At 40.8% G+C, this 27011-nt stretch overlaps 1 protein-coding gene and 1 pseudogene across 1 annotated transcript in view; one reads left to right on the top strand and one right to left on the bottom strand.

The window, feature by feature from the left end:
- LOC115219908 (drebrin-like protein A) overlaps positions 1-26535 on the top strand; it is a 74679-nt gene extending 48144 nt beyond the window's left edge. Inside the window, exons 4-13 of the mRNA XM_029790218.2 lie at positions 4380-4454; positions 4972-5112; positions 6939-7016; positions 8096-8182; positions 11544-11666; positions 13371-13451; positions 16877-16980; positions 18894-19276; positions 23024-23140; positions 24167-26535. Of these exons, the coding sequence (XP_029646078.2) occupies positions 4380-4454; positions 4972-5112; positions 6939-7016; positions 8096-8182; positions 11544-11666; positions 13371-13451; positions 16877-16980; positions 18894-19276; positions 23024-23140; positions 24167-24303 (1326 nt within the window). The 3' untranslated portion in view covers positions 24304-26535. The remainder of the gene's footprint in view (positions 1-4379; positions 4455-4971; positions 5113-6938; positions 7017-8095; positions 8183-11543; positions 11667-13370; positions 13452-16876; positions 16981-18893; positions 19277-23023; positions 23141-24166) is intronic.
- On the bottom strand, positions 17402-17520 carry LOC115220082 (annotated as a pseudogene).
- Positions 26536-27011: the final 476 nt, after the last annotated feature.

Below are 27011 nucleotides of genomic sequence, written 5' to 3'. Positions count from 1 at the left end.
GTGGTGCTGCTAGTGTATATATATATATGTGTGTGTGTGTGTGTGTGTGTGTGTATACTCTTTTACTTGTTTCAGTCATTTGACTGCAGACATGCTGGAGCACCGCCTTTAGTCGAGCAAATCGACCCCGGAGCTTATTCTTTGTAAGCCTAGTACTTTTTCCATCGGTCTTTTGCCAAACCACTAAGTCACGCGGGGATGTAAACACACCAGCATCGGTGGTCAAGTAATGCTAGGGAGACAAACAGGCACTGTCCTGAAGGTTTTAGTGAATTCAGTTCCATCACTTATTTTTAAGGCTTATACACTTACACTATCAGCCTCTTTTTACTGAACAGCTGAGTTACAGGAACACAAACCATAGTAATATATATAATATATATATATATGTGTGTGTATACATGCAATTTCTGTCTACCAAATGTACTGACAAGGCACTGGTCAGCTAGGAGACACACAAAGCATCATACATTGGGACTGATCATAAAACTATTTCGTTGCAAAGTAAGCCTCTAAACAAGGTCACCATGCGTACACCTCTGTGTGTCAACTTGGACAAGATATAATGTCTTTTGATGTTATGTGCAGCTTAATTCCTCATTTGAAGTAGTTTAATTCCAGATTAAAGGTTGTTTAAACCTGAAATATTGTATAGCTTATTTTATTTACAGTCCTACATTGTTTTTGTTAAGAGGATTTCATTTTCCCCCCCATCTTCCACCCCTAAAAGTATCTTTTACAAATGCACACATATAGGTGCAGGAGTGGCTGTGTGGTAAGTAGCTTGCTAACCAACGACATGGTTACGGGTTCAGTTCCACTGCGTGGCATCTTGGGCAAGTGTCTTCTGCTATAGCCCTGGGCCGACCAATGCCTTGTGAGTGGATTTGGTAGACGGAAACTGAAAGAAGCCCGTCGTATGTATGTATATATATATATATATATATATATATATATATGCGTCTGTGTGTTTGTGTGTCTGTGTTTGTCCCTCTAGCATTGCTTGACAACTGATGCTGGTGTGTTCACGTCCTTGTAACATAGCGGTTCTGCAAAAGAGACCGATAGAATAAGTACTAGGCTTACAAAAGAATAAGTCCCTGGGTCGAGTTGCTCGATTAAAGGCAGTGCTCCAGCATGGCCACAGTCAAATGACTGAAACAAGTAAAAGAGTAAAGAGAGAGAGGGCTACATTTCCTAAAAATGGATTTCAAATAGTCCTGTAATCTTTAGCATTGAAACCAGTCATATTCGACCCAAATATTCTACCTGTTTTATGTCATTCTAAAAATAAACAACCACATCATCAAAATTTTGAAGCAACAAGTTCATGTATGGTTAATTCAAAACAGAAACTACTGGCGCTCTGTCAGTTACACTGACCTGACGAGTGTTCCACTTGAGCACTCCACAGACACAGGTACTCTTTATGTAATTTTCAGGGAGAGTCAGCATGACACAGAATGTGACATGGGCGATCTTTTGAAATTCAGTTACAACTCGTTTTTGCCAGCCGAATGAACTGGGGCAACGTAAAATAGAGAGTCTTGCTCAATGGCGCAATGCGTTGCGAGGAACGAAACTCATTGTGAAATTGTTGTTTGTTCTTTCTCAAGCCAGGCCTGGCTTATAAGAGCCGGTTTGCCGGTTTCCTTGGCATATAGGTTCCCCACCTGAACGGGACGCCGGTCCGTCGCAGGTGAGCTGCAAGATGCAGGAGGAAAGGGTGAGAGAAAGTTGTGACGAAAGAGTCAGCAGAAGTTTTTGCCATTACCTTCTGCCGGAGCTGCATGGAGCTTAGGTGTTTGCGCTCATAAACACACACGTCGGCCGGTCTGAGATTTGAACCCGCAATCCCTCAACCGCAAGTCCGCTGCTCTAACCACTAGACCATGTGCCTCCACATCATCATCATCATCGTTTAACGTCCGTTTTCCGCGCTAGCACGGGTTGGACGGTTCGACTGGGGATCTGGGGAGCCAGGGGCTGCCCCAGGCTCCAGTCTGATCTGGCAGTGTTTCTACAGCTGGATGCCCTTCCTAACGCCAACCACTCCGCGAGTGTAGTGGGTGCTTTTTACGTGCCACCTGCACAGGTGCCAGAGGGGTCTGGCATCGGCCACGATCGGTTGGTGCTTTTTTATGTGCCACTGGCACATGATGCCATTTATTGTGAACTAAATACCTTGACCACTAAACCACATGCCTTGAAAACAATGTTAATAAATGTGTAACATTTGATGGAGTAATCCAAATGTTACAGTTTTAATGACCAAAGATGTTAACCCTTTAGTGTTCAGATCACTCTGTCAAATATAATGCTTTTTCATTCACATTGTTTTGAATTAATATTGCATTATCTTGTATCTCTGAGAATTTGATGATGTGATGCTTTATTTTGAGGATGTCATTGTAGGATATGAGTGAGAGGCCAGATCTGGATGGTTTGAACATAAAAGAAGTAGAAAATTTGGGCCGGATATGGCCGGTTTAAATGCTAAAGGGTTAAATACCTACACTTAACCCTTTAGTGTTCAGATTACTCTGTTAAATGTAGTATTTTTTATTCAAATTGTTTTTAATTAATCCTGCATTATCTTATAGCTTTTGAGGTTTCAATAATGTGATAGTTTATTTTTAGAATATCATTGTAGGTTAGGTATGAGAGGCTAGATATTGCCAGTTTGAATATAAAACATGTAGAATATATTGGGCCGGATATGGCCGGTTTAAACACTAAAGGGTTAAGTCTGCCTTAAACCCTAGGGATCATAAGGCTGGATTTTAACCTGGTTTTGCTATGGTGTGTAATTGACTGAGATTATTACAGTACTTACTGAACAGGGTGCTGGCCTACCTTGGTGTTAATTACCCACCTGTTGCTGGAACTCATTTTACAGCTGTATGGACTGGAGTAACATGGAATATAATGCATACTGTTCACATTGGTCATAGCGGTGTTCCCATCTTGATTGTTGCTTTCACAGTTTAGGTGTCTTGTGAATCACCTTAGTACCTTGCTTGAGATTGAACTCAAAATGCTAGGTGACTGCACCGCATTAACTAGTGCCTTTATCCCTACGTTTTGCCCTTAGGCTGTATCTGAGTGGATTTTTAAGGCTTGTAAGTTTCCTTTGATGTCTTATGTTGGTTGGGGAATTTTTTCATATCATGTATTAATTGGAGGGATGTCCTCACCTTGGTTTATAAGCCTTAAAAATTCAAGCTGACACTGTCTATGGTCATAGGTGTAGTGGATAAAGGCTCTAGCTAAGTTCAATTCCAGGCAAGGCACTATGGTGAATCATAAGACATCTGCGGAAGTCTAGAATGTACACAGCTAAAACATAATGAAAGCAACACCCATGATGAAAACACCACTCTGACTAAGACAAAACATAAAATTTCCTCACCTCAGAAATACAAAATTGTATCATCCAACTGGTACAGAACCAGCATAAGACATTAATCCTTTAGCATTTCAGATTATTCAAGTAAATGTAACACTTATTCATCCACATTGTTTTGAATTTATCCAGCATTATCTTGTAGCTTTGATATTTTGATTGTGTGACTGTATATTTTTTTAGACTACACATTGTAGGATAGGTGTGAGAAACTGGGTGTGGCCAGTTTGGACACAGAACAAGAAGAATATTTTGGTCGGTTTAAATGCTAAATTTAAGGTGGCGAGCTGGCAGAAACGTTAGCACGCCAGGTGAAATGCTTAGCGGTATTTTGCCTGCCGCTACGTTCTGAGTTCAAATTCCGCCAAGGTCAACTTTGCCTTTCATCCTTTTGGGGTCGATTAAATAAGTACCAGTTACGCACTAGGGTTGATATAATCGACTTAATCCGTTTGTCCCTTCTGGGTGTAGCCCCTTGTGGGCAGTAAAGAAATAGGTTTAAATGCTAAATGGAGGTTTATAAGTCTTAGAAATTCACTCCCACATTGCCTGTGAGCATAGTGTAGTGAATAAAGGTGCTAGTTAATGGCAGTGCAGTCACCTAGAGATTCTGAGTTCAATTCCAGGCAAGGCACTATGGAGAATCACAAGACACTTGAAGAAGACCGGAGTGTACTCAGCCAAAATCTAGTGAAAGCAGCAACCAAGTGGAAGGACACCATTCTGTGTAACACCCTAACGACTAGGCCAGACACCTCCTTAATTACCTATGCCTAAAATGAAATGAAAGGTGTGACAGGTGCAGCAGGAACAACCATTGGTCACAGTCATGTTCAGAGATTACCTGAGTCTTGTTGTCAGTGATTTTGTTTGTATTTTTAGATAATAAATTTGATTTGATTTTAGTTGATTAATTTTTATATTTTTTTAATTTTCTGCTTTATTTACCTTTATTATTTTTTTTTTATACCAGCAAGGCGAAGGAGCCCCTGAGAACATGAAATTCAAATGTACAAACCATGTACGGGACGTGAAAGCCCTGTTTAAGGTCAGTGTTTTGCTCTTCCTTCCTTCCTTCCTTCCTTTCTTTCTTGTCTCTTTCTTTCTTTCCTTCCTTCTTGTCTCTTTCTTTCTTTCCTTCCTTCTTGTCTCTTTCTTTCCTTCCTTCTGGTCTCTTTCTTTCCTTCCTTCTTATCTCTTTCTTTCTTTCTTTCTTTCTTTCCTTCTTGTCTCTTTCTTTCTTTCTTTCTTCCTTCCTTGTCTCTTTCTTTCTTTCCTTCTTGTCTCTTTCTTTCTATCCTTCCTTCCTTGTCTCTTTCTTTCTTTCCTTCCTTCTTATCTCTTTCTTTCTTTCCTTTCTTTCTTGTATCTTTCTTTCTTTCCTTCCTTCTTGTCTCTTTCTTTCCTTCCTTCTTGTCTCTTTCATTTTTCCTTCCTTCCTGTCTCTTTCTTTCTTTCTTTCTTCTTTCTTTCTTTCTTTCTTCTTTCCTTCCTTCCTTATCTCTTTCTTTCCTTCCTTGTCTTTTTCTTTCTTTCATTTGTTTCATTTGTGTTCTTTGGTGCAGGGCGTCCATCTGGTTCTCAGTGCCAGGTCCGAAGATGACTTGGATGAAGAAGACATCAAGAAGAAGCTCGCCAAATCTTCTGGTTCCAATTACAGCTTCCACAAAGAACAATCCAAACCAGAACCCCCACCTGCTCCGGTTGTAAGTGTTTCCTTTCATTGGCTCTCATCCTTTACCTTTCACCAGCACCACTGCCACCATGACCACCACCAACGAATGATCAGTTACAGCAAGTATACCCAATGACTAGTTGTGGGTAAATAATTATTCCCCCGACCATTATACAGCAAGAAAACAATATTAAAAAAAAAAAAAATATCCATTCCATTCATGCCCGCAAAATAGATATGGTTGTTAAGGCGGCGAGCTGGCAGAAACGTTAGCACGCCGGGCGAAATGCGTAGCCGTATTTCGTCTGCCGCTATGTTCTGAGTTCAAATTCCGCCGAGGTCGACTTTGCCTTCCATCCTTTCGGGGTCGATAAATTAAGTACCAGTTACGCACTGGGGTCGATCTAATCGACTTAATCCCTTTGTCTGTCCTTGTTTGTCCCCTCTATGTTTAGCCCCTTGTGGGCAATAAAGAAATAAGATATGGTTGTTTGATTAACAAATGTGATTTATTACCCCATAGTTTTGGGGTCAATCCTACTGTGTAGCCCCTGGGGCATGTCTTTGACTATAGATTCTCGCTGACCACTGTCTCCTTAAAGAACTTGGTGTATAGTAACTGTGTTGACACCTGTTATGTGTGTGTGTTATTATATGTGTATAGGAGGCACGTGGATCAGTGGTTAGAGTGTTGGGCTTACAATTAGGAGGTAGTGAGTTCAATTTCCAGGCCGGGCTGTGCGTTGTGTTCTTGGAGCAAGACACTTTATTCCACATTGCTCGAGTTCACTCAGCTGTAGAAATGAACTGCGATGTCACTGGTGCCAAGCTATGTCGGCCTTTGCTTTTCCCTTGCATAACATTAGTAGAATGGAGAGGGAAGTTTAGTATGCATGGGTGACTGCTTGTCTACCATAAACAACCTTGCCTGGACTTGTGCCTTGGAGGGGAACCACAATCGCTTGGTGCTTTTAATGTGCCACCGGCACAGAAACCAGTCAAGGCGGCACTGGCATCGGCCATGTTCAGATGGTGCTTTTTGACGTGCCACGGCACAGAAGCCAATATATTGTGCATGTGCACATGTATGTCTTCCACCCACAAAAGCTAGTTCTGCTTAGCTTACGTTCTCTGCCACTTAGCACATCAGAAAAAAAGTCATTAATAGAATAAGCAAGAGACTTAAATTGAACTAATTAGTTTGTTCAACTAAAGCTTTCAAGGCATTGGCTCGACATGGTGCTGTCCGATGACTCAAGCCTGTAAAACGATGAAAGAATGTCTTCTTAACCCTTTCATTACTGTATTTATTTTGAGATGCTCTGTGTTTCTTTATATTTAAAACTGTAGTTGTGTGTGTGTCTGTCTACTCCGATTTAGATTCCTAACTACTCCCACATTTTGCGGTGCAGTTTAACCAAAAGCGGGTATCTTATAGTCATGATTCATATCAAGCCCTTCTGGGTATTAGCCCGCATCTACGATGAGTCTACGATTTAAAAAAAAATTTACCATCATTTTTCCGCATTTCTAATCCATTTTTCGCTCGGTTTATATAAGGAAAGTAACTCTCTAAAAATGCTTATATAGTTATTTCCCTTACAAACCCGAGCAATGCCGGGTGATACTGCTAGTTTTGAATATAATGAAGAATTTAGTAAAATAACATGGTTATCATTAAGCTAGTGTTAGGAACATAAATTGTGACTAAGATTTGGTGGAAGATTTGAATTCAAAACTTATGAAAACAAGACATTTATACTAAAGAGCTAGAGCCGGTTTCAGCCGGGTTGGTAACAAAAGGGTTACAATTATGGATCTGATCCCAGTTCTATCTTTCTTTCTGTTATTTTTTAGGGTTCCGTATATCAGAAAACTTATGCCAAGAAGGATATCAACACGAAGAAGCGAGATGAATTCTGGGCAAAAACCGAGGTCAGTATATCTCTTTGATTCAGCTTCCACTTGGATGAGGGATGCGGTACAGCAAGCTTAGAGAGTCTGTTCGTTTATATCTTTTTGGCACTACTAATATGTTATCCCTAACGTGTATATGTGTGCACATGTGTATGCACATGTGTGTGTGTGTATATATATATATATATACATACACACACGTCAGTGGACAAATGAAATTGGCACTCAACACATTTAGTAGGGATTACATAAATTATTTACTAACATTATTTACTTTATTTACATTTGATGGATATTCGTCCTCATCTTGTTTGTTGTTAACACAACGTTTCAACTGATTTACCCTCCAGCCTTCATCAGGTGTCTTGGGAAAATTTCAAACCTGAGTTCTCATTCCTAAGGTATTTTTCAATTTTTATTATTATTATTATTATTATTATTATTATATCATCATTATTATTATTATTATTCAGGTCACTACCTGGAATCGAACTTAGAATCCAGGCAGTGACCTGAGTAGTAGTAGTAGTAGTAGTAGTAATAATAATAATAATAATAATAACAACATCGAATAATACCTTAGGAATGAGAACCCAGGTTTGTATTTTCCCCAAGACACCTGATGAAGGCTGGAGAGTATATCAGTCGAAACGTTGTGTTAATAACAAACAAGATGAGGGCAAATATCCGTCAAATGTAAATAATGTGCATAATTCCTCATCTCTTAAATATAGAACTGTATTATTTAATAACAGTTTGGCTAAGTTGAGATGAACTGTTATACTGTTATAAAATTATAGATGTATAAAATGTGTGTGTGTATGTCTATATATGTTTGTCTGTGTTTGTTTGCATTTATGCACACGTGGTTATTCCATAAAGCTAAAGTATTTACCATCGAAATCTGGCAGTGAATTTCTCAATGGGCAGATGGTTCTCTTACGTGCCACTGGCACTGGTATCACAACTACAAATTCCATTGATGTTGATCGATTTCGATTTTGATTTTGATTTTCACATAAATATATAAATATATATATATATAAACATACATACATATATATATATATCTTCCCTCTTTCTCTCCCTACTTTCAGGAAGAAGAAAAGAAACGTCAACAAGAAGATCGAGACAGGTTAGCGAAGGAGAAAGATAGACTTGAACAAGATCGGAAGAAACGAGAGGTTTGTGTGGTTGGATGGTTTTTTTCTTTTTTTTTTTTTTTTTTTTTTTTTTTTTTTTCTTGTGTTCTATGGAGTAATGAGTTGGCATATATGTGTGGTGGAGATCCCAGGAGGAGCTGTAGCTGCTGAAATTAATGTCATCGTTAGTTTGCAGTATATAGCTATAACCTTTACATTCTGAGTTCAAGTCCTACACAGATTCCTTTTGTGTTTTTGAATTTCTGAGTTGTGACTCAGTTCTGAGGTGGAAGTGACATTAAAATAAATTATCAATCAAGAACTGGTATGGCCTTAAATAATTGGACCTAGGTTGGAGATCAGCACTGCAAAAGGGGGGCACATGATAATTAAAGAAATCTGAGAACACCTTGATTGTCTGGTTAATTGCAAGGTGACTCATTCCTTTGAATTATTATTATTACATTGTGTGAAGTGTTCAGTATAGCTGTTTATCAGGTGAGATAAAGTCAGAACGATGGTGAGAAGAGAAGACATACCAGGTGTATCACATGGGATTATGTGGAGGTTGAATGCTCTTTCTTTTTTCTTGGGTTTACACATTGGTGGCCAAGAGATTGAGGTTATGGTGCAAGCACATCCTACTTGGCCCATCCACTTAGCTGATTCTAAGAGAGAGCAAGAGAAAGAATTGTGGGGATGGGAAAAAGTTGAGAGAATTACACTGGTGTTTGGTTAGTTCTTTATTTATCAATCTTGAAGTAATGAATGGTAAATTTTGGTATTAGTAGAATTTGAACTCCAAGCACAGAGGCTGGAACTAATACCTATTTTTATACTACCCACAAGGGGCTAAACACAGAGAGGATAAACAAGGACAGACAGACAGATTAAGTTGATTACATCGACCCCAGTGCATAACTGGTACTTAATTTATCAACCCCGAAAGGATGAAAGGCAAAGTCGGCCTTGGCGAAATTTGAACTCAGGACATAACGGCAGGCAAAATACCGCTAAGCATTTCGCCCGGCATGCTAACGTTTCTGCCAGCTCGCCGCTGGAACTAATACCACAGAGCATTCTTTCTGATGCTCTACTGATTCTGCTGATGTGCTACTACCTTGTGGTTGAATGTAGAAGCAGGTGGAGAAACCACAGATGGAATTCTTATTGATGTATTTAATGACAGTTGTTTTGGACCCTGTGTTCAAATTGAACTGGTGATGGCTTTGACTTTTATTTCTTTACTGCCCACATGGGGCTAAACATATAGGGGACAAACAAGGACAGACAAACGGATTGTCAATTACATCGACCCCCAGTACGTAACTGGTACTTAAATTATCAAACCCGAAAGGATGAATACTTAAGTCGACCTCGGCGGAATTTGAACTCAGAATGCAGCGGCGGACGAAATACCACAAAGCATTTCGCCCGGCATGCTAACGTTTCTGCCAGCTCACCGCCTTTTTCTGACTTTCACTTTTGTTCTTCCAAAGGTTGGGGTAAATGGAAAAGTACAGTTTCACTCATTGCTACCATTATGACTATATTGTTGTTAAAGTCGTGGATTGGTACAATCATTAGACCATTGGATAGAATGCTCTTCAACACTTCTTCTCATGCTTTACATTCTGAGTTCAAACCTTGCCAACGCCGGCGTGGCCTTTCGTCATTTCGGAGTCAATAAAATACAGCACCAATTGAGTGCTGGGGTCGATGTAACTAACTATTCCTCTGGAATTGCTGGCCTTGTTCTAAAATTTGAAACCATAATTATCCATCATCATCATCGTTTAACGCGCTAGCACGGGTTGGACGGTTCGACCGGGGTCTGGGAAGCCAGGGCTGCACCAGGCTCCAGTCTGATCTGGCAGTGTTTCTACAGCTGGATGCCCTTCCTAACGCCAACCACTCCGCGAGTGTAGTGGGTGCTTTTTACGTGCCACCTGCACAGGTGCCAGGGGTGTCTGGCATCGGCCACGATTGGTTGGTGTTTTTAATGTGCCACCGGCACAGAAGCCAGCCAAGGCGGCGCTGGCATCGGCCACGTTCGGATGGTGCTTTTTATGTGCCACCGGCACAGAAGTCAGTCGAGGCGGTGCTGGCAACGGACACGTTCGGATGGTGCTTTTTATGTGCCACCGACACAGGTATCACAACTACTATTTCCATTGATATTTGTTTCGATATTATTATTATTATTATTATTGAGTGAGAGAGCAGTGTATGCCATCAAAGTGACACTGGGGTAAAATATACGAAGCCCAGTATACCCATCACGACTACCAGTCTGATAAAGGTACACTAAGCACATGCATCACAACCATATGTGCGCAACATGGTGATCTCATATCAAGATAAACAGCACATGACCTTGCAGGTGGGGGCCCAGTTAGAATTTTCTTCTGGTTGAGTGACCCATCTCGCTCAAAAGGTCCCTGAATAAGGGTTGTTTAAGGATGTTGAAAGAACCACCAATGTTTCCAGAGGTGAATTATTCAAACCCCAAAGAATCCCTCTCAACACATGGCTATGATGCTCCCCCACTACTTCTGCTCGTGATCAGAGATGCACATATCGTCAGCCACTAAGGGACATGCTCAACTGATTAAGGTCAAACAACTGTCAAGCAAATCTGTGGTATTGAGCAGAATATTTGCTGTAGCCCATCTTTTATACCAAGACAAAACAATGTACATGATAATACTTCCAATCAGTTAAGATCAGAAGCCACGAGAGCCACTGCCTGATACTGCATCAGGGCATTTTATTATTATTATTATTATTATTATTATTATTATATTATTATTATTAAGGTAGCAAGCTGGCACAATCATTAGCACACTAGACATAACACAGCAGTTTACCTTCTTTACGGAGTGGTTGGCGTTAGGAAGGGCATCCAGCTGTAGAAACACTGCCAGATCTGACTGGCCTGGTGCAGCCTTCGGGCTTCCCAGACCCCAGTTGAACCATCCAACACATGCTAGCATGAAAAGTGGACGTTAAGCGATGATGATGATGATGATGTTCTGAATTCAAATTCCACCGAGGCCAGCTTTGCCTTTCATCGTTTTGTGGGGGATCAATGAAATAAATACCTACTTCTTTACTACCCACAAGGGGCTAAACACAGAGGGGAAAAACAAGGACAGACATAGTATTAAGTCGATTACATCGACCCCAGTGCGTAACGGTACTTAATTTATCGACCCCGAAAAGATGAAAAGTAAAGTCGACCTCGGCGGAATTTGAACTCACAACGTAACGGCAGACGTTAAATGAAATAAATACCAGTTGAGTACTGGGGTGGAATTAATCGACTACCCGAAATTTCAGGCCTTGTGCCTGTATAGTAGAAGGAATTACTATAATAATAATAATTTATTGTCATTTGCAGGAACAAGAAACAGCAGAGCGTGAGAAGAAAATCCGAGAGAAGATGAAAGTAATTAATCAACAAAAGGTTTATGAATCGAAAACCAAAGGTACAACAAATAAACAGGAAGAGAAGGAGAATTGGGTATGTACTGTTAACACTCCTCTTCCTTCACCCCTCTTTTAATACACCTCTGTCTCTTTCATTCAGGAGTTCTGTTGTTTACATTTGTCTTCCTTCCTCTCTCTCTCTCTCTCTTTAGATAATTCTTTCTTTTACTTTTTTAAGTTGTCACAACTAAGATGCATCTCACAAAGCTGTATTTGTTTGTTGTTTGTTCCTTCTCGAGCCACGCCTGGCTCATAAGGGCCGGTTTCCCCAGTTTCCTAGGCGTATAGGTTCCCCACCTTGACGGGACGGGACGCCGGTGCGTCGCAGGTGAGCTGCGAGATGCAGGAGGAAAGAGTGAGAGAAAGTTGTGGCGAAAGGGTCAGCAGAGGTTCGCCGTTACCTTCTGCCGGAGCTGCATGGAGCTTAGGTGTTTCGCTCATAAACACACACGTCGCCTGGTCTGAGATTTGAACCCGCGATCCCTCGACCGCGAGTCTGCTGCTCTAACCACTAGGCCATGTGCCTCCAAATCTGTACTAGGAATATCTGTGTCCCATTTGCTTTGATAGGCCAAATAAGTTCTGTTTTATGTTGTGAATCATTGCCAATAACATCACTTAGTTATGTCTGGTATGGCTTGTTAATCAACACGACAACAGTGACTACCAAAAGCCCAACCTTTGTTGAGAAACATTAGTAGAAATGATGAATAGGATGTATCCATCCATGAATTTTCTCTTTGGTCATGTGTTCATATCATGAAGTATTCTGTGCCCTCATGAGAAGCCTTGTGTACATACCATCAAATGGATCTTGAAATCCTTTCTTCTTGGTCTGGATTTCAATGCCATAGAGAAGAATGCTGTCTACAATTTATGTTAATGTTAGGGTACCTCAAAACGAACACTACAAGTAAGTAGTAAATGGCTGCTATTTCTTTCAGATTGGAGTCTCTTGTGGTCAGCCTATCCAAAAGAAATAGCTGCCAAATATCCTTCAAGTCCTCAAATCGCATTCAACCATGTTAAAATAAATGGGGAATGTGTATGTAACGAAGGTATAATATAGACCTTGGTACACTATGTGTGAAGGCGCATGGCTCAGTGGTTAGAGTGTCGAGCTTATGATCGCAAGGTTGTGAGTTCGAATCCCGGACTGGGCTGCGTGTTGTATTCTTGAGCAAGACATTTTATTTCACGTTGCTCCAGTTCACTCAGTTGTAGAAATGAGTTGCGACGCCACAGGTGCCAAGCTGTATTGGCCTTGGCCTTCCCCTTGGATAGCACTGGTGGCATGGAGAAGGGAGGCCAGTATGCACGGGCGACTGCTGGTCTTCCATAAACAACCTTGCCCGTACTTGTGCCTGGGAGGGTAACTTTCTAGATGCAGTCCTATGGTCAGTCACGGCTGAAGGGGCTCTCAGCAGGTACACTATGCTTGAAATCAAAAAGGGACGGTCGCAGCTAGATTGTCTTTGACCTTAGTATGTCTGCTGGGATAAAACTGACCTGGGGCTAAAGAATATCATCATCATCATCATCAACCATAACAGCAATACAGCCGTCCTAAGACAAACAACCCTGGTCTTAAGCCATATATGTCTCCTTCACTCACTGAATTACTAAGTCATTAAGATGATGTGTTTTGAGGAATGGGATGAAAGACAAGACATCCTCATGAAATAACTGCTTCTTATCTTTTAATGTAATCCTCCCTATTGTATATTTTTGTTTCAAGGCTAAAATGCAGGCAGAGTGTAAGAAAGATGAAGAAGAGAGAAGAATGCGCAGTGAATCCCTACGTAAGGAAAGAGTTGCTGTAAGTCTACTTTTATTATTATTATTGTTGTTGTTGTTAAAGGCAGTGAGCTGGCAGAAACGTTAGCACACCGGGCGAAATGCTTTGCGGTATTTCGTCTGCCATTATATTCTGTGTTCAAATTCCGCCGAGGGCAACTTTGCCTTTCATCCTTTCGAGGTTGATAAATTAAGTACCAGTTACACACTGGGGTTGATGTAATCAGCTTAATCCCTTTGTCTGTCCTTGTTTGTCCCTTCTATGTTTAGACCCTTGTGGGCAATAAAGAAATAGGAATTGTTTGCATGCTGGACGAAATGCTTAATGGTATTTCACCTGTCGCTATGTTCTGAGTTCAAATTCCATCGAGTTCGACTTTGCTTTTCATCCTTTTGGGGTCACGGCTAGTACCCTCCCCCAAAACTTTGGACCTTGTGCTTATAATAGAAAGGATAGTTGTTGTTGTTATTATTATTAAGGTGATGTAAGGCTGGCAGAATCATTAGCATGCTTGGCAAAATGCTTAGCGGCTTTTCATCTGTCTTTATGTTCAAATTCTGCCGAGGTCATCTTTGCCTTTTATCCTTTTGGGGTCAATAAAATAAGTAACAGTCAAGCACTGGGGGTCAATGTAATCGACTGATCCCCTTCCCTGAATTTTCAGGCCTTTCTGCTTTTAGTAGAAAGGATTATTATTAAGGTGGTGTAGAGGGAACATGTGGATGGGTTGGACCCAGGAAGGTATGGGACGAAGTGGTGAGAAAGTAGCTAAGAAACATTGGGACTTACAAAGGGGATGACAAGGGACCGAGGCTCCTGGCAGTTTGCTTGAAAAGACATGCTAAGCTAAGTAAAAGTGTGGTTGCCCTTGCATACAGACTTGTCCCTTACAACCCTCTCCAGCTGAGCATCCCTAATTTTGTGGGCTCGTAGGTGCTGCTGCCACATGAAAAGCACCCATGCCGGTGCTGTGTAGAAGCACCCGGTACACTCTGTAGAGTGGTTGGTGTTAGGAAGAACATCCAGCTGTAGAAACCATGTCAAAACAGACAAGGAGCCTGAACAGCCCCTCAGCTGGTCAGCTTCTGTCCACCTATTCGGCCCCTGCTGGCATGGGAATCGAATGTTAAATGATGATGATGATGATGATGATGAGCTAGCAGAATCATTAGCAGGCTTGGCAAAATGCTGAGTGGCATTTCATCTATCTTCATGTTCAGAGTTCAAATTCCACTGAGGTTGACTTTGCCATTCATCCTTTCAGGGTTGATGAAGTAAGTACCAGTTCAGACTGGGATTGAGGTACTCAACCAGCACATAGATCGTTAGCTCCTACACGCATTTTTTTTCTCTCCTTGTTTTTTTCTGTGTATCTTTCTGTCGAAGAGCGTAGGCTCGAAATGTAAAAGACTTTTTCTGTTCCTGAGCGCTATACTAATACATTTGTTTGTTTGTACTCCACCTGCCTTAGTCTTTTGTTTATTTTCATAAATACTTCCCCAAAAGCCTGTCTAAGACATACTTTATTAGAAAGGATGATTATTATTATTATTGTTATTATTAGAAGCAGTAAAGAAGAGTATCAAATGAACGATATTTTGACATCTCGTGTGTCTTCCACAGGTTCACAAATAAACTTGTCTATCTACTTCATTTTGGTAATATTTTTAGGATTGTTGAAATATTGTTCATTTATATTTACAGAGATGTTGAAATATCGTTCATTTGATAACAGTTGCACTATTCTTTATTGCTTCTTTACTTTCTGGAGGAGTAGCCTCAATCCTATAAATATTATTATTATTATTATTATTATTATTATTGAGTGAGAGAGCAGTGCATGCCATCAAAGTGACACTGGGGTAAAATATACAAAGCCCAGTATACCCATCACGACTACCCGTCTGATAAGAGTACACCAGGCACATGTATCACAACCATATGTGCATGACATGGTGATCTCATACAAAGATAAACAGCACATGACCTTGCAGGTGGGGCCCAGTTAGAATTTTCTTCTGGTCGAGTAGCCCATCCCGCTCAAAAGGTCTCTGAATAATGATTGTCTAAGGATGTTGAACGAACCACCCATGTTTCCAAAGGTGAATTATCCAAACCTCCAAGAATTCCTCTCAACACAAGGCTGTGATGCTCCCCTACTACTTCTGCTCATGGTCAGAGATACACATATCGTCAGCCACTAAAGGACATGGTCAACTGGTTAAGGTCAAACAACTGACAAGCAAATCTGTGGTATTGAGCAGAATATTTGCTGTAGCCCGTCTTTTATACCAAGACAAAACAATGTACATGATAACACTTCCAATGAGTTAAGATTAGAAGCCATGAGAGCCACTGCCTGGTACTGCATCAGGGCATAGCCACTGTCTGTTACTGCATCAGGGCATACTTACTGCAATCAGTGCAAGAATACTGCATCTGGGCATTATTATTATTATTATTATTATTATTATATTATTAAGGGAATGAGCTGGCAAAATCGTTAGCATATTGGGTGAAATACATAGCAGCATTTCGTCCCTTTTCACATTCTGAGTTTAAATTCTGCTGAGGTCAACTTTGCCTTTTATCCTTTTGGGGTTGATAAATTAAGTACCATTGAAACACTAGGGCCTATGTAATCCTCTAGTCCTCTCCCACCAAATTTCAGTCCTTGTACCTATAGTAGAAAGGATTATTATTATTAATGGTGGTTAGTTGGCAGAATCATTAGTACGTTGGACAAAATATCTAGCTTCATCTCTTCTGGTTCTTTGTATTCTGAGTTTAAATTCTGCTGACATTGACTTGGCCTTTCATCCTTTTGGGGTTGATAAATTAACCCTTTCATTACTGTATTTTGAGATGTTCTGTTTTTTTCTTTTCAATTATTTTAAATATAACAAAGAATTTATTAAAATAACTTAGTTATCATTCAGCTAGTGTTAGGAACATAAATTGTGACTAAGGTTTGGTGAAAGATTTTAATTCAGAACTTATGAAAACAAGACATTTGTACTACAAAGTTAAGTAAATTGGAGATCATTTTCTGTGACTTTTGGATTTCAATGTTTCATTGAATGATGTGAATGATGACAATGTTATAGGCTGACTAAACGTCTGTAGACTTTGCAAAAACAGCTGAGGAACAAGCTGTGATATAGTTGAACTTGGCAATATACATAGGTCTTTCACCCTACCATCTTGTGTTAAATAGGCAAGGAGGGCTAACTCTAGCAGTGTGTGGTCAGTAGTTTAGGTAATAGTACTTTGTGGTTTAGTAATTGTTACTACGGTCAGTGTTAGCTACCGCAATATGGTCAGCATCACTGTGATAACAACGATCATAATGAATGTGATGGTGGTGATGATAATGATGATGATGATGATTACATTGGATTGATTGATTGATTGATTTTTTTGTTTGTTTTTTTTTATTGTTTCAGGAGGCACAGCATGTGGTGTCTAACAAGACCCAGAGTAAACGAGCTTTATTTGAGCAAAGATCTCGAGAGGTGGAATTTGACCCAGCACCAGGTCCTCCGCGTAGGTAAGTAAAAACTAAAGCATAATATCCCTAGCTGGCAACTGGAGGAAGAGACTGTCCCCTCAATCAATACACTGCTGTGGGTGCCACTGGGTGACGAGTTTTAGTGATGATGTTATTCCATGCCTTCCAATCCATGGCATTGGCCTTCGCATGCTGGACATCGAGATGTCTTCACCTATTGTCTTTGTTGGTGCACTGTGCTATATTCTCCAGTGCTTGGATCACTGCTGCCACCAGAGTTGATGTAGTAGTATTCTGGTGCTTATTCTGATGTGGCCAAACCACCATGGCCTACACTACTGGACTAAAGGATGAAAGGCAAAGTCGACCTCGGCGAAATTTGAATTCAGAACGTAAAGGCAGACGAAATACCACTAAGCACTTCGCCGGCGTGCTAACGTTTCTGCCAGATCGCCGCCTTTACTTACTGCACCTAGGTTTCCCAAGCGGTCACCCATCTAAGTACTCACTAGGCTCAACATTGCTTAACTTCAGTGATCGGACGAGAACCGGTGCTTTCAACGTCATATGACCCTGTACAACCTGTTGCATGATTGGGTCATCAACGACTAAACTGGCAACCCTACCAAGCTTGCTTGGTGAGGTGGGGGAATTATTGGGCACCTGGTGGGTTAAAATACAAAACCTGACAAGAGATGGAAAAACTCAGGAGAGTCTACAGCCATCCAATATTGTCTAAGAAATGAAAAGGGGAGAAAAGGGATGACTAGTTTATATGTGGAAAGGTCAGCAGATTGAAAGGAAGTTACAAGGAAGCATAGGAGTGGCTGTGTGGTAAGTAGCTTGTTTATCAACCACATGGTTCCGGGTTCAGTCCCACTGCGTGGCACCTTGGGCAAGTGTCTTCAACTATAGCCTCAGGTCGATCAAAGCCTTGTGAGTGGATTTGGTAGATGGAAACTGAAAGAAGCCCATCGTATATATATATATATATATATATGTGTGCATATGTTTGTGTGTCTGTGTTTGTCCCCCCAACATCGCTTGACAACAGTTGCTGGTGTGTTTACGTCGCTGTAACTTGGTGGTTCGCCAAAAGAGACCGATAGGATAAGTATTAGGCTTCCAAAGAATAAGTCCTGGGGTTGATTTGCTCGACTAAAGGCGAGAGTAGACGGGTGAGATGGTGACTGAGGGAATTCATCTGAATGGAGATCTTGCAAGCCAATGTTTTTGCATTAACCAATCAAAAGGATGTATAATCCCATTGAATCAAGCACCTGGACTGGGTGTGGGAGGTGATTGTACTATGAATTCTGACTGGTTGAGACAGGTTGTTCAACCACATTCAGGGATGATGATGATGATAATTTTATTGTTACAGCATCCTGTGTTTCTGTTTCTTTTTTTTTTTTCCTTTTTTTTTTTACTTGTTTCAGTCATTTGACTGCGGCCATGCTGGAGCACCGCCTTAAAAAAGGTTTTTGTCAAAGAAATTAACCCCAGGACTTAATTCTTTGTAAGCCTAGTGCTTATTCAATTGTTCTCTTTTGCTGAACTGCTAATTTACGGGGACTTAAACACACCAACATCAGTTGTCGAGTGCTAATGGTGAGGACAAACACAAAGAGACACACATAAATATATACATACACACACACACACACACACACAATGGGCTTCTTTCAGTTTTCATCTACTAAATTCACTTGCAAGGCTTTGGTCAACCCAAGGTTATAGTAGAAGACACTTGCCCATGGTGTCATGCAATGGGACTGAACCTGGAACCATGTGGTTGGGAAGCAAGCATCTTACCACACAGCTGCACCTTTGCCTATGTTTATTGAGGGGTTTATAGAGGTTTATTGAATGTCATATAGGGGTTTATTGAATGTCATATAGGGGTTTATTGAATGTCATAATTTTCATTATTTAATTTTTTTCTTTTCAAGGCAATCACTGGATCATTATGTTGACGGCTATAACGAACCGACGAGTCCTGAGCCCATCTCGCCAACAGGCCCTCCGCCTCAGGTGCCTCCCAGCCTACAGTCATCGCGCCATGACGGCTACGAAGTGCCAGTCAGCCGACGACATCTACAGCAAGAGCAGCAACCGCAGCATCATACTCCCTCGGTTCCTCTCCCACAACCAGTGGCCCCTGCGGTTCAGATGAGAGCTATCTCACCCCAACCGGAACCCGCTGACACCGCCATCAATCTATTACGGGATAGCCTGCCCAGACGGCAGACTGATGACGACGACGATGATGACGATGATGAGGAGGATGAGGATGACGATATGGAGTATGACGCTATGACCATTAAGAGAAAAGGTATGGACGGATATGATTGCTGGTGATTGCTTCTTAAGCCCCTCTCTCGTGATTTTTTTCTCATGGTTTAACCCTTTAGATTCAGATTATTCTGTCAAATGTAATGGTTGTTTATTCACATTGTTTTGAATTAATCATACATTTTCTCTTAGCTTTGGGATTTCTAGAATGATATTGCAGGGTATGTGTAGGAGGCCAGATCTGAGCAGTTTGGGAATAAAATAGGTAGGATATGACTGCTGTAACCCGTTAGCATTCAAATAACTCGCCCAAATGAAATGCCTATTTATTCGCATTGCTTTGAATTAAATCATGCATCATCTCTTACCTTTGGGATTTCAATAATGTAATTGTCTGTTTTTAGAATGACATTGTAGGCTATGTGTGAGAGGCCACATCTGGGCAGTTTGAGAATAAAACAGAATGTTTGGGCTGGATATGACTGCTCTAACCCGTTAGCATTCAAATTACTCACCCAAACGAAATGCTTATTTATTCACATTGCTTTGAATTAAATCATGCATTATCTTGGAGCTTTGAGGTTTTGATGATATTCTGTTACTTGTTTCAGTCATTTCACTGGAGCACCACCTTGAAGGGTTTTAGTCAAACAAATCGACTCTAAGACTTTTTTCTCTCTTGAGCCTAGTACTTATTCTGTGGGTGTCTTTAGCCGAACTGCTAAGTTAACGGGATGTAAACACACCAACACTAGTTGTCAAGTGGTGATGGAGGGACACACACAAAGACACACACTCACACACACATATACACAACAAGCTTCTTTCAGTTTCCATCTATCAAAATCCACTCACAAGGCTTTGATCGCCCTGAGGCTATAAGTAGAAAACATTTGCTTGAGGTACCATGTGGTGGGACTGAACCCAGAACCATTTGGTTGGGAAGCAAGCTTCTTACCACACAGCCATGCCTGGATTATATATTTTTAGAAAGACATTCTAGGGCAGATGTGAGAAGCCCAATAATATGTCTGGTTTGAACGTAAAACAAATAAGATTATTTGGGCCGGATATAATTGGTTTAAATACTAAAGAGCTAATGTCATAGGAGAACTTGAGTGGGTAAGTTGATCAGAGAGCAGCTGTTGTGAGTAGTGCAGGGGTTCAAATACTAACAACACCACTAGCAGCTGTTGTCTACAGCCAACCAACTTATTTGACTCTCAAAATTGCCCCATTCACTTGTCTTTTAACTAGGTCCTACATTGTACTAGTAGAAAGATTATAGTCAACTAGATCCACCGGTATTGTTGTTTAGCCCCGGATTAGCCCTGATCTCACAACAACAATAACAGTAGCAGACATGATTAACTATATTCCAGCTATGACCATCTTTGTCTTATCCTCAGACACCATATATAGTCATTCCCTGAGATCAAGTATGGCTTGGAAAACATGTGCCTTGCTTTTGCTGATTGTTTTTAGGTGCTTGTATAGACACGAGCAATCATAGATACTCTCTCAGTAATCCAAGCCTCTCTCAGTAATCCAGATGGTGTTTAGAGCTTAGGAATATGCTGGAAGCTTCTTATTTAAATTTATGATAGGTTTTAATTTGAATGTTTACATTTTAAAATGGACAGTATTTTTAAATTGAATGTGAGATGATACCAAATGGCTTAGCACCGAAAGTATTATTTTGAAATTGTAAAATCGTTTTTGCTTTAACATCCATTTTTCCATGCTTGCATGGATCAGATAAAATACACATTCTCTTCGGCCAAATGCCCTTCTTGTTGCCAATCCTTACATGTTGCCAAGGTAGGTAATATTTCCTCATGGCATAACATGCATTTGCTGAAGGAAACAAACAGTACAAACAGGCGCAGGAGTGGCTGTGTGGTAAGTAGCTTGTCTACTAACCCCATGGTTCCGGGTTCAGTCCCACTGTGTGGCACCTTGGGCAAGTGTTTTCTACTATAGCCTCGGGCCGACCAAAGCCTTGTGACTGGATTTGGTAGACGGAAACTGAGAGAAGCCCGGCGTATATATATATATATATATATGCGCGTGTGTGTTTGTGTGTCTGTGTTTGTACCCCTAGCATTGCTTGACAAACGTTGCTGGTGTGTTTATGTACCCATTACTTAGTGGTTCGGCAAAAGAGACCGATAGAATAAGTACTAGCCTTACAAAAGAATAAGTCCCGGGGTCGAGTTGCTCGATTAAAGGCGGTGCTCCAGCATGGCCGCAGTCAAATGACTGAAACAAGTAAAAGAGTTAAAGAGAGAGAGTACAGCTTGTGTGAGGGTGACGCTTGTTTACAACTACCATGCTGGAAGAATATTCACGGAAAATATTTACAACAGAGCAACACCAAGAAGAGGCTAAACGGTTGCGTTAGTCTTATCCCTCTGTAAGTGTTGTTGCGATGGAGATGTTGTTAGTGTTGTTGGTGAGAGGTTGCTTCCTGTTCTGGAAAAAAACCCACTCGAACAGCAGTGTATTATGTTTCACAATCCATTTGCACACACACACACATACACACACACTCACACACACATACACACACACTCACACACACACATACACATACACTCACACACACACATACACACACACTCACACACACACACACACACTCACATACTCACTCACACACACATACACGCACACACACATGCACACACACACATACACACACGCTCACACACACACCACACTCACTCACACACACATACGCACGCACACCACACACACACACACTCACATACTCACTCACACACACATACACGCACACACACATGCACACACACACATACACACACGCTCACACACACACACTCACTCACACACACATACGCACGCACACACACACACACACACACACAGAGTATATTGCCTTGGTGCTTCTCTTGTTCCTTCTCAAATATCTTCAGTTGATCCACTCCCTCTTCTCCCATTCTCACTTGATGACTACTTTCTTCGGTACCAAAGTATAAATGTATACACTGCTTTGCCCATATCCCTCTTTCCTTCCTCTTCTTTCTTTCTCTCTTTACAAACATCTTCACCATCAATGTGTTAGTAACGCACGTGCACACTCACACTTGTGTCTATCTATGCCTGTATGTGTCTGTATGGAGGCGCAATGGCCCAGTGGTTAGAGCAGCGGACTCGCAGTCGTAGGATCGCGGTTTCGATTCCCAGACCGGGCATTGTGAGTGTTTATTGAGCGAAAACACCTAAAGACCCATGAGTCTCTCAGGGGATGGTGGTGATCCCTGCTGTACTCTTTCACCACAACTTTCTCTCACTCTTACTTCCTGTTTCTGTTGTACCTGTATTTCAAAGGGCCGGCCTTGTCACTCTCTGTGTCACGCTGAATATCCCCGAGAACTACGTTAAGGGTGCACGTGTCTGTGGAGTGCTCAGCCACTTACACGTTAATTTCACGAGCAGGCTGTTCCGTTGATCGGATCATCCGGAACCCTCGTCGTCGTAACCGACGGAGTGCTTCCATGTGTCTGTATGTGCATAAAAGTAATTGAGCAAGCTTCATATGTCACAATACCAAGCACTCAATATCATGAATATAGATTTAATTTTGCAACCATAGAAACTAATGAAACCACGTTATTATTGTGACGTATGCATATATGCACAACCCTTTGTTTTTCTCTCTTCATTCTTGTTCCACTCCCAATTTTTTCTCTTTCAGTTTCATTGTTCATCATCACAATGTATTAAATATCTGTGTCTTTCTCTCTCTCTCTAACAATACCAGTTCCTGTAGCCAAGGAGGTGCCCGAGCCGGAACCTGAACAGCCAGCAGAAACAGAGGAAGAGTTCTCTCCCCAAGACAAAGGGATGTGTGTGAGGGCGTTGTATGACTATCAAGCAGGTTGGTCTTTTCCTCTCAACTCCCTCTCTTCCTATCTCTCTCTCTCTCTCTCACTTTCCCTCTGTATATGTGTGTGTGAGTATACACAACAGTCACACACACACACACACACACATATGAGAAACGGTGTGAGAGGATGAAAACAGCTGTAAGACCTATATGTAAATATTCTAAAAATCTACACAGCCTTGGTTTTTTTTATCTCATTACGCAAAAATACTTTTATATACACACGCTGACATATGACCAACGTTGAACCCTTTATTCGCATAATCACCAAATCTGGAACTTAACTATGTTCTATCTATAGCACTTATTCAGCATTACCTGATACCTTTGGGTCTCAACAACACCATTACCTCTCATAACCTCCATATATATATATCATCATCATTATCATCATCGTTTAACATCTGCTTTCCATGCTCGCATGGGTTGGACAATTTGACTGAGGTCTGGTGAACCAGATGGCTGCACCAGACTCCAATCTGATCTGGTGGAGTTTCTACAGCTTGATGCCCTTCCTAACGCCAACCACTCCGAGAGTGTAGTGAGTGCTTTTACGTGCCACCAGCACGAGGGCCAGTCAGGCAGCACTGGCAACGGCCACACTCAAATGGTGTTTTTTATGTGCCACCTGCACAGGAGCCAGTCCAGCGGCACTGGCAATGACCTCACTCGAATGTTTTTTCACGTGCCAGTAAGGCGACGCTGGTAACAATCACGCTCAAATGGTGCTTTTTACGTGCCACCTGCGCACATATATATATATATATATATATATGCTAGCATGGAAAGCAAGAGCATGTGTATAATTCTGGTAGGTGTATTATATGGCTATATTGCATGTACATCCAATATTCCTATGTACCTAAACTTCTTGTTCTCTCTCCTCCTCTTCATTCCTCTCTCTCTTGATATTTTTGTGTGTCTATATATACATATGCACACACATACATCAATGTGTGTATGTGTTGAGACCTCTGATACTACTTACTTACCTAACTTCCTTTTTTATTCTTCCAGCTGATGACACAGAAATTTCTTTCGACCCTGATGACATCATCACCCATGTCGAACAATTCGATGAAGGTTGGTGGAATGGTATTTCACCGAGTGGAGAGTATGGAATGTTCCCAGCCAACTATGTAGAGGTTATTTAAACCAAACACAACACTTTTCCATCTGCAAATGATGATGATGATTATTATGATTAATTTTATTATTCTTATTAATATCATCAATATTATTATGCAAAAATCATTATTGTTAATTACCATATGATATCATTATTATCATGATCATAATTATTATGGTTATTATTATTATTATTATTATTATTATTATTTATAAAATCATGTTATTAAAAGCAGTAGATTTGCAAAAGCATTGGCGAGCATTGAATAAAACACCTTGCTGTATTTAGATATTTACCTGCATGTTATGAGTTCAGGATTACCCAAGGTCCACTTTCTGCCCACCAAATTCACTCTCAACGCTTTGGTTGGCCTTGAGGCTATAGCAGAGAGCGCTTCCTTCAAAGTACCCTCTACTGTAGCAAACTTCTTAGCCATATCCGTACCCCTGTGCCGTGGGTCCGCATCCAGAATCATGAACTATGTCTGTGAAACACAACTAAGGAAGCCTCTTCATAGAGAGAAACATGCTCATTTGTCTGTTTTACATCCTTGTTTTCATGCCCGCATGTATTTGAGGAACACACAGTACTGAGGCATTGATTCAAGTATGTACGTATAAATATCTCTGTCTGTTCGATTTACATCCTTTCTTCCGTGCTAGCATTGGTTGGAGGAAAACCCATTTCTAAGGCATCGTTTGGCAGCTGGATGCTCTTCCTGTTGCTAACCCTCACCTGTTTTACAAATGCTGGATTTCTTTTCTTTGTTTTCCTTTTTCTTTTTTTTTTTTTTTGCATATATATGCTGTGGTTTCCCAATTCTGTACCCCTGCATTGTTTAAGGAGTTTGCTAGAGAAGAAATCATTTTAAGCAAGTGCCACCCAAACTTAAGAGTGAATTTGGTAGACAGATATTGAAAAAGAAACTCATCATATATATGTATGTGAGCGTGTGTGTGTGTGTGTGTGTATATGCATGTACTTATATATGCATACACACATGTATATATAATGCATGGGCATTTGTGTTTCCTTGCCTTGGTTCACTCTTGATTCACTCGCTGTCTGTAAACGAGCGTGACTGTCATATTGGCGGTGTCGTTTGTTTTACAATCTTATGTGAAAAAAGGTACAGACATGAGCAAAATATTACCATGCTTCGAAACAGATGAAGATTGGCAGCAGATGGAGCCTTGGTCCTTAAAAAATTTGCCGCATTGAATTTTGCCTGACCTGTGCAAGCATGACAGAGCAGATGTTGAAATGATGACAGCAATGCATGTCTCCCTTTCTTACTCTGGAAAAAATCTCTCTGAAAATATGACACAAAGGTGGTGCTCCAGCATAGCCACAGTCAAATGACCGAAACAAGTAAAAGAGTACGAACTCTGTGATTTACATTAAGTCAACCAAACAGAACCCGTCTAATTCCTCTCCTGGCTATGCAAACAGACCAACAGAAGAAACAACAGTGTTGGTCTCACTCCTTGTATGCTAACGAAGCATTTGTTGATTCTACTGTGCTCCCACTGACTGCTGCAATTATCTTTGTACTCCCTGGCACCACTTCTGTTTGGTCTCTACTCACAACTATTATAATGTTGGCAGAGTTGGTGGGGCATCAAACATAATGCCTTGTGGTATTTATGCTTGACTCTTTGCATTCCGAGTTCAAATTTTACCAGGGAATGCCAAGTACCGGTCAGATACTGGGGTTCTTCCCAAAATTTGAGATGTTGCCATATAAAAATAAATCAGTATTACAATCTAAATGCTGTTCTTTATAAGTAGGATTTGAGAAGTATGCCCTTCTGCTACCCTTCTGCAGTATCTATTTACAGTTAAGCAGACTGGTCAGTTGATAGTTTAGTGTTCCAGCTGTTGGGTTCGGTGCCCCCTTGTGACAGCTTAAAAATGTGTGTAAACCTTTGCAGTACGCAGCGCTGTACTGACTGCATCATCTATGACTCCTGTTACCTTTCGTTAAATACATTTATTTGCAGCTGTTCCTGTGGCACCTGTAGAGAAATAGTTTCAAAAACTGAGTCAAAGAAGTACAGCTCCATGGGTCCACAAATTCTTCGGAAACACACTTCTGCTGCCATGCTTATATTTGCCTGTGCGCACACACACACACACACACACACACACACACACACCACACACACACACACACACACACACACACATACCCTGGTAGCCATCTTGGACATCCCCTGTACCTCTCTGGTCATTGGGATTCTTATCAGTCTGACAAGAAAGGATTCATTAGAGGCCTTGAAACTTGAAGTAGCACAGTATCCAAATCAAACGGTTTTGAGAAGTACACACAAACCAATAAATGTGTTGTGTGCCCTTTCTTTCATTTGACCACTCATATATATATGTATGTATGTATGTAAACATACATGCATACACACATATATACACTCACACAAAAGTGAGTGGACCAATGACAGAAAATGGCATTCAACACATTTAGTAAGATTTACATATTATTTTTAGTAATAGTTTCACTCTAAGTTTTGTGGGTGCATAAGACGGACACATCTGATCAGCTACCTGGAGATTCTTCTCCCAATTTCTGATGAGACAGAGCCATCCTATACGCCTATGAAACTATTATTAAAGAATATATGTAACTCCCACCAAATGTGTTGTTTGCCACTTTCTTTTGTATGTCCACTGATATATATATATATATATATACTTTATTTAAAAGCAGCAGAAAAT

The sequence above is a fragment of the Octopus sinensis genome, linkage group LG15 (genome assembly GCF_006345805.1).
Source record: "Octopus sinensis linkage group LG15, ASM634580v1, whole genome shotgun sequence".
NCBI classification, from domain to species: Eukaryota; Metazoa; Mollusca; class Cephalopoda; order Octopoda; family Octopodidae; genus Octopus; species Octopus sinensis.
The sequence above is the reverse complement of the archived record's forward strand: the minus strand, read 5'-3'. Positions and strand labels throughout refer to the sequence as shown.